This window comes from Nicotiana attenuata, chromosome 1 (assembly GCF_001879085.1).
Source record: "Nicotiana attenuata strain UT chromosome 1, NIATTr2, whole genome shotgun sequence".
Lineage (NCBI taxonomy): Eukaryota > Viridiplantae > Streptophyta > Magnoliopsida > Solanales > Solanaceae > Nicotiana > Nicotiana attenuata.
The window spans coordinates 26,699,068-26,707,086 of record NC_031989.1 but is presented as its reverse complement, the minus strand read 5'-3'; the positions used below and the strand labels follow the sequence as shown (position 1 = coordinate 26,707,086).

The following is an 8,019-nucleotide window of genomic DNA, read 5'->3' as shown; positions in this document are numbered from 1 at the left end:
TACTGAAGTTAGTCGATGAGTCGACCCATTGAGGTCGTCCTCGTCTGCGCGGACTTCAGCGCAATACGCATTGTGTATTTCATCCCAAGTAGTTGGGGGTATTTCATAAGCCGACTTATTAACTTTCTTGTTCCCCTTGAACCATTTCTGCTCAGCCCGTTCTGAAAAGTTGTGATAGCCATCCCTTCCGATACATTCGGCAGGGTCATTCTTACTCGGTTGAATCGGGCGAGGAAGTCCCTCAATCCCTTTCCCGGCGACTGTTTAACAGCAAATATGTCGTTTACTAAATCCTAGTGTGTTCAAACTATTCTTGGATCTGGTGCAAAAGTATGGAATTATATGAGCAAGAATATTGATGAAAAGGTAATGTTTGTATTTTTGCTAGAGAGAGAATTGAAAAATGTTCCTATCAAGTGAATATTACATGTCCTTAGTCATTACTATCTTTCCTATTTATATGGGACATACCTCCAGTAAACCCTGGTAGTACACATGCAGAGAATATCTAATGGAATATTCTCTTTAGTATCCTACTATAATAAACTAGCCGTTACAACTCTTTTTGCGGTGCTCGACATCGACCATGGTTTGCATCCCGACCACGAGCCTCGCTATCTCCTGGTCGACCTCGACCGACTCTCCTCAATGTTATTTTGCCCTAAGTATTGAGACAGATTTTGACCTATACATAAATGTCATTAAAGTATTTGATAAAGCAATACAAACAAACAAGTGGCTAAGTAGCTACAGCGTTTGATTAAAACTTTTAGAATATGGTGGAAATATAGATGGAGTTGAGAGTATGGATGCTTCACTAGATATGGTTGCCAATTGAGCATTACGTACAAAGTTTTACTGTTGAATAGCGTGCAAGAACGTGCGCTATAAACCAAAAAGCACCCCATATTCATAGTTGTAAGTAGATTACTTGACACAACCCCACGCCCCACTCACCCTCCCCATCTCCCCCCCCCCCCCCTACCCTTTTTATTGCCATGTCCATCCATTCCTTTCTCATGTCCTTTCCTAAAACCAGCCTATAATCTTCCCCAACCCTCGGCACCTTTCTCTCTCTCTCTCTCCTTTTTTTTTTTAATATTTTTCTGATGATGATGATGTGTGTGCCTACTTCTTGTAAATATGTATTAAATCCCTACGGATTTAAGGTTATATGAATTGATAAGAAAATACTACTGTACTAATATTTTTTCTTTATTATAATATACCTTTTGTTAACTAACTTTTTATAATAAACATCATATTAATACAATAGCCGTCCGGTAACTAATGTTGAAATTAAATCACCATGATAATAATTAAGAAAATAAGTTTGCCCTAAAATATAGGGGAAGAAGATCCAAGTCATATAGTACTCAAAATTGTTCAATATTATTCAAACACTTACATACAATATTATTTTATATTTGTTCTTGCCATTAATAAAAGCAAAAGTACTTTACATGTCCAAATTCTTAGAAGAAAGGTCTATATTACTACTCATATATTAAAATTATTCTCGAATCGAATTTTTTTCTAACGACAGGATAATATTAGATAAAAAATTTAATAAAAAGCAATATAAATAACACATAATCAATATTTGTCCTTATTTCAAATAAGTGCACTGTCAGTGAGATTTGAATATAAAAAATTTGCAACTAGTTTTTATCATGTCTGAACCAATCAATCATACCAGATAAATCCAATCCGCAACACCTCTAGAACCCTTGAAACACTCTCCCTTCGCTTCTCTTTCCTTTACACTAGTGTTGGGAACACAAAGTCTGGACTGGTCTTTATCAACTTTTTATTTAACTCTCGGGTGTGTGTGTAGAAAAAGAAAATTAAAGTAGGGTCTTTTTCCAGGTGTCTTTCTCTATCTCTATCTCTTCCTTCTATAATAATCCCCTTGGACCTTTCCTCTCCCATCTGTTTCTCTTCATCTTTAACTTAGGAATAAACCTTAAAAGGGTGCAGGTTAATAAACTTCGCAAATTTTATCATTACACACTGTGTGTGTATATGAAAGGGTTTGTTTGGTTTCTAACCAAGTTACTATTGTTTCTTGTTTAGTACTATTTGATGATGGATGAATTGAGCAAACTTCATTCTGCTATTGCATGTTCGAGTAACAATAATCATGTTGTTGGAGTCCTTGAGCACATAACTGGTCAACAACAAGAGGGGCCAATTAATAACAGTAGTGTTGATAATAATCTTGAAAAAGCCAGCTTGGAGATGTCAGATCTTATTAAAGCTCAGATTGCTAATCATCCTCTTTATCCTAACTTATTATCTGCCTACCTTCAATGCCGAAAGGTAAATCAAAATATATCCATCTTCTTTCCTTGTTTTCTTCTGTTGATCATCACTGTGTTCACTGTGTACTTGTACAGTTTTTTTTCCTATGTCAAGTGTAATGTGTTCGTGTATATATATTGATAAAAAAAACTTTTTTTTGTTGATGTATGAAGGTTGGAGCACCCCAGGAAATGGTATCAATTCTTGAAAAAATCAGCAAAGAGAACCACTTAATATCCAGCTGCCACAATACTGAAATTGGAACTGATCCAGAACTTGATGATTTTATGGTGAAAACCCCACATAGAAAAACTCATCAGCCCACACACACACACAAAATAGTGGCTAGCTAGCTAGATAGTTTTCATTTACTATTTAAAATGAGGGTTTTTTGTTATTTTTGTGTTGTGAAGGAATCATATTGTGCAGTATTACTAAAATACAAGGAGGAGTTGTCAAAGCCGTTTGATGAAGCCACGACGTTCTTGAATAACATTGAGTCGCAGCTGAGTTCTCTCTGCAAAGAAAACTTAACAACAACAACAACAACCACCACCTCTTTCAACTCTAACAACAATTATCTATCTGGTAGGTTGTTCACTGTTCTTTTTGTTCTTTCTTGATACTGTTAACTTAGTGAAACATGAGTAGTCATGATTCTTGACTCATCACTATCGTTTATGCGTGTGTTTATGGGTTTTTTTGTCTTGGGGTGTGGGTTGAAAGTACTAACTTTGGTCAGAAATACTATTCCGTTCAACTTTTCAGGATTGATTCGGACCCCCCTATACTTTAGCTGGCCCCTTCTGTATTATACTTATTAGGGTTGCGAGAAGGTAATAGTAGGCATGTTGGTAGTCTTGGAAATTGAGTCTTTTCGGTGGCTGCATCCCTTTGGGACTATTGCTGTCAGATTTTGTTTCTTATCTCTCACATTGGAATTAAGGCATTAAATTTAAGTTTTATACAGCGGTAATATTCTTTTTATTTTTTTTTATTTTATATTACTAGTGAAATTTTACTAACTATAGCATGTTATTCTATAGTTCCGGTAACTTAATTATTGTTGTAGGTCGACTTAAAATCTATATATTGTTGGTGCATAGAAATTAAAACTCCGTTTTGGAATGCTTAAAGAAGATATATACCATAAATTTAGCTTTTACTTGCTGTAGATTTTGCATCATGTAACATAAGCTCGGCTGGGTTGGGTAGGATTCAAAATACTCTAGACACTTGAAATCATGGGTGAAATTGTTTTAAATTAGGCAAATCTGAAAATTAGAATAAAAAATGAAATAAGACACCTTGTCATTTTAGTGCATTATCTATGTGATTTAAAATTGGGTGTTTCTTTTTCTTTCTCAAATTGCCCTAGACAGTGATGCTAAACACAAATGATGCCAAAAACCTACTCGCTTGTTTAGCTCGAGTTTTTCATTAAATTTTCGAAGAGAGTAATTTGGATTTAAATGAAAATTCGAATAGATGGTTTACATATAATAAAACCTCCACTTGAATGATTTGGTCATGGAACTTGAAAGTTATGGATGACTGGTGATCGTTATTAATGATGATATTGAATATATGGTCGATACGGTCAGGCTTAAAATGTATATATAAACATTATGCAGGTCCAATTTGGTAGAAGGTGTATTAGGTTCGAGGCATACAGAGCATTAACACTATGTTTTGATATTATGGTGCTGAAGAATACACCTGCACATGAACATGTGATTTACTTACACATGATAGACATGCTTCCGAATGTGTTTAATTTGAAATTAGGTATTTGTCTCTAATAATTATTTGTTGGGTAGACACATGAAGGCTTAGGCTTGGACATGGTTTGGGCATGAGGTGCAAAAACTGAGAGAAATGCCATCCTAATATTATTTTTCTTTTTTTCACTTCCCTTGTTGTTTTCGGATAGAATTTTCTTTTAAAAAAGAAATAACATGCTTACAATTTATTTGGTGTAAAAAATTGTATTATTGGCAAGAAGAATTTAAGCTGAAATTTGATTATGTATTGGCATTACAGATATATCTCTAAGGGATAGTTTGGCACATGGGATAAGAATAACAATCCAAGGATAAAGTTTTAGATTAGCTTTATCTCATGTTTGATTTGGGGTATCAGCTAACTCTGGGATAACTTTTACACTAAAATTGTGGGATTAGCTATCCCATATAGAAGGCGGGACAACTTATCTCATGGGATATCACACCCCATAGGATATCCTGGGATATCACACCCCCATAGTACCAAACGACCCCTAAATGTGTCCCGTGTCTGTCATGCCGTTTTACAGTTTTTTCTGTCTGTGTTTGTGACATATCTTAATTTTTGTCCTTACTCCTTTCCCTAGTCATGCAATTAATCCTGCTTAACAATGTATGGATCTCTTACAATTTGGGTGCAAGTGGTACTTCCAAATCGTGAAATTCTCAATGATATGAGCTTGAATGGTTTTTGTATGATTACATGCAGTACTTGTTTAATGTGCAAATAAATTTAAACCTGCTAACTTATTTGTGTTGAAGTCTTCTTATTATTTGTTGCTTTAAGTTGATCATATATGCAAATACTTTAAGCATAACTTGCGCGCGTCTTGGTGTTTTGCTGAGGGTCATGACTGGAAATTTCCAGCATGATTTCCGTTCTTCTTTATTTTGTACTGCCAGAGTTTGAATTAAGGATGAAACCAAGAGAGTAGAAACACAGGAAAACTACTTAAATTTATGACGTACACCCCCAATTTCTGTTTGTACTACTTAAGAATGTTTGTTTTACTTGGTATGAATGATGATGTTATGTACCCTTTTCATGGTTCAAGAATTCAAATTCATTATTTAAATATAAGCTAGAATAGGATGCCTCTTCCTTATTATCGTAGCTTGGCCACAAATTTATGCTTGTATTCCACAATTTATTCATCAACTCAATGTAGCCAACATGTAAGATTCCTCCCCTCCCCCCCCCCCTTTCCATGTCTTTTCCTGTCATGTTCTTAAATTCCATGAGGCAGCATAATTTGATGTTTGTTTGTGTGCTTTATACATCTTCTTCGCTGAACTGTGGTTCACAAATAGAAATTGCATTGTCATTTTTGCGTCACTTGATTTGTTCATTTCAGCAACTGTCTATGCATGTTATGAAACAATACCACTGGAGTTCTCTTGAATTGCATAACCAGGTTTCTTCTCATGCAAATAGAATGCAAAATGCTGATATTTGGTGGCGTTTGTTGCTTGGTCTGCAGAGGAGTAGTTGGATTTAACTTCTTTTGCTGAAAAAATGAGCATTTTTACTTGGGCCTTGAACCTAGGACAAGCTGCTTCTATGCAGTGATGCACCAATACTTTGAATTATAATATCTGCATATACTCTCCCATATCACTTGTGATTTGCAGGGTCCATTACAGAATCACAAAAAGGTATTACCAATTTTCCCTTATTACTAAACATCCATATGCATGAAGCGATTCAATGTTCTTGTCTTTATTTATCCCCTATTTACCATTTTCTTTATCGGAATAATTCAGGGCGTGATAAGGTAACTCTATATATGGAGAATTTTTTGAGCTGTGTTGGAAGCTTGTCAGGTCATAAGTCGATTTGGTTATTTAGTGAACCATTAAAATCAATCTTGAATGTATTAATTCTCATTTTAGTGATATTTTATTTGCATAATTTATCAAAACATTTTATGTCTTATGCTATTGTTCGGGCTTTGAGGTACTCCATGTAATATAGTATTGCTTGGTCTGAGATTCTTTTTAACTGAAGTTTGATTTTTATGAATCTTTGATTATGAATGCAAAAGCTGTGCCGCAGCCAGTGCCAGCTGACATAAAACATATGAATCCTTTTGATTTAAGTTAGGTTCATAACAGATGAAGCAGGTGGTACTTCAGACGAGGATCTAGGCTGCGGGGAAATGGAAGCAGCGGATAGTACTCAAGAATCTCCTGCTAACCGTGAAGGTGATAATGAGCTAAAAGAAACGCTGATGCGCAAATATAGTGGCTACCTTAGCAGCTTGAGAAAGGAATTTTTGAAGAAGAGGAAAAAAGGCAAGTTACCCAAGGATGCAAGAACTGCATTGCTGGACTGGTGGAATACCCATTACAGGTGGCCTTACCCCACGGTAATTTCTACTACTTCTCGGCGCCATTCGTTTAAGGATGTCTTAAAAAACTCTGTGTCGCTAGAATGCTGGTCTAGAAATTGTAGTACTCTTTCCGAGATCTGAGAAGACAGAATATATAGCTTTTTTGACGACCCCCCACGTGCTATCTCCTCTTACACCTTTGCTATAATGGTCAATTCCCTAACTTAGGGCCTCTACTCAAATGCCCGGGCTAATATTATTGATAGTCACTACTCATCTGTTTATTTGTCACTCTAACTTGTTAAGGATTCAACCTATACGCAGTGAAGAATCTTAACATGCATGTCATATAATCGAAGTTACTAATGTCACTTTTTATGAACGATTGTGTGTAGTTATCTTTCAGATGATTAGTGTACAGAAGTTAAACTCATTTGTTTTAGTGGTAGAATGGATAGATTGAAGTGACGAACGTGCAGTATCCAGGGTCACGAGTCATGGCTAACGATCAGGTGTTTCTTATTAATTGTGAAAGTAACATAGATGACAATGCAGGAAGAAGAGAAAAATAGGCTGTCGGAGATCACTGGGCTAGACCCGAAGCAGATAAACAACTGGTTCATAAACCAAAGGAAGCGACACTGGCGACCATCAGAAGACATGAAATATGCACTCATGGAAGGTGTCAGCAGCGGTAGCATTGCCGGATCCATGTATTTTGATGGAGCTGGAGGCACTGAAAGTATTGGCACTTGAAAAAAGAGTGAAAGAAAACTTGCTGCAACTTTTCAAAGTATAACTAGCTAACTAACAAGTAGTGCATAGCATGACAGAAACCTTTATATTTTGAAGTTTATATATTGACTTATATTCAGAACAATGTGTTATATATATTCTCTTCCCAAGTTTCAATTTATAAGGAATTCAAGACAAGTTACCAGCTGCTTCGTTGGTCACCTTAACATAGCTAATCGGATGCTCTTACTTGATAGAACAATTGTTCAATAATATAATGACTGTATAAAAAAAGGATAATTTCACATAAGTACAGCTCACACACCTGATTTGCAACATAATAGCCTAGATATCACATTGTAAATCTATAGCCCAAAAATAATAGGCTAATTTCCGAAAAAACAGCTTATTTTACACAATTAACATATTATCTGAAGGTAAGAAATTCAAACACATTTATGTGCAATTGCTGAAGCAATCCAACAGGATAACAGAAAAATAAAAAATTGATAAATGAATTGTGGAATTCCTCCAATGCGTACAAATCTGTTTCATATAGCACATACACGAAAAAGAAGAAGAGAAGGAAGTGTCAAACTTCTGTAGAGACCTCTTACACGCTAACAATGTATATACATCCTTATAAACTGAAAAAATATATATTTATACAATATTATACACAAATATACATATTTATACACCATTATACAATACTGTATAACTTGTATAAACATGTATAATAGTGTATAAGAGGTGTCTGTATACCCATATACACAATTATACATTATTATACAGTGTCGATACAACCTGCTACATAGTTATGATTTTTCAGACTTCAAACTTCAAACTTCAAACTTCAGAAT

At 35.2% G+C, this 8,019-nt stretch overlaps 1 protein-coding gene across 2 annotated transcripts; it reads left to right on the top strand.

The window, feature by feature from the left end:
• On the top strand, positions 1,699–7,364 carry LOC109223087 (homeobox protein knotted-1-like 1). Of its 2 annotated transcripts, XM_019387350.1 has the most exons (6): positions 1,699–1,869; positions 2,077–2,322; positions 2,478–2,594; positions 2,718–2,892; positions 6,189–6,457; positions 6,977–7,364. In XM_019387350.1, exons 2-6 carry the CDS (start codon positions 2,086–2,088, stop codon positions 7,175–7,177), a joined length of 999 nt encoding a protein of 332 aa, XP_019242895.1. In that variant the 5' UTR covers positions 1,699–1,869; positions 2,077–2,085; the 3' UTR covers positions 7,178–7,364. The 2 variants fall into 2 exon arrangements, with proteins under 2 accessions (XP_019242895.1, XP_019242897.1); XM_019387352.1 differs by lacking the exon at positions 1,699–1,869 and having other exon boundaries at positions 1,876–2,322; positions 6,204–6,457; positions 6,977–7,363.

Coding starts and splice junctions, on each gene's coding strand:
- LOC109223087 (XM_019387350.1), top strand. CDS start 2,086: ATGATGGATGAATTGAGCAAACTTCATTCTGCTATTGCATGTTCGAGT. Junction 2,595..2,717: donor CAGAACTTGATGATTTTATG/GTGAAAACCCCA, acceptor TGTGTTGTGAAG/GAATCATATTGTGCAGTATT. Junction 6,458..6,976: donor ACAGGTGGCCTTACCCCACG/GTAATTTCTACT, acceptor ATGACAATGCAG/GAAGAAGAGAAAAATAGGCT.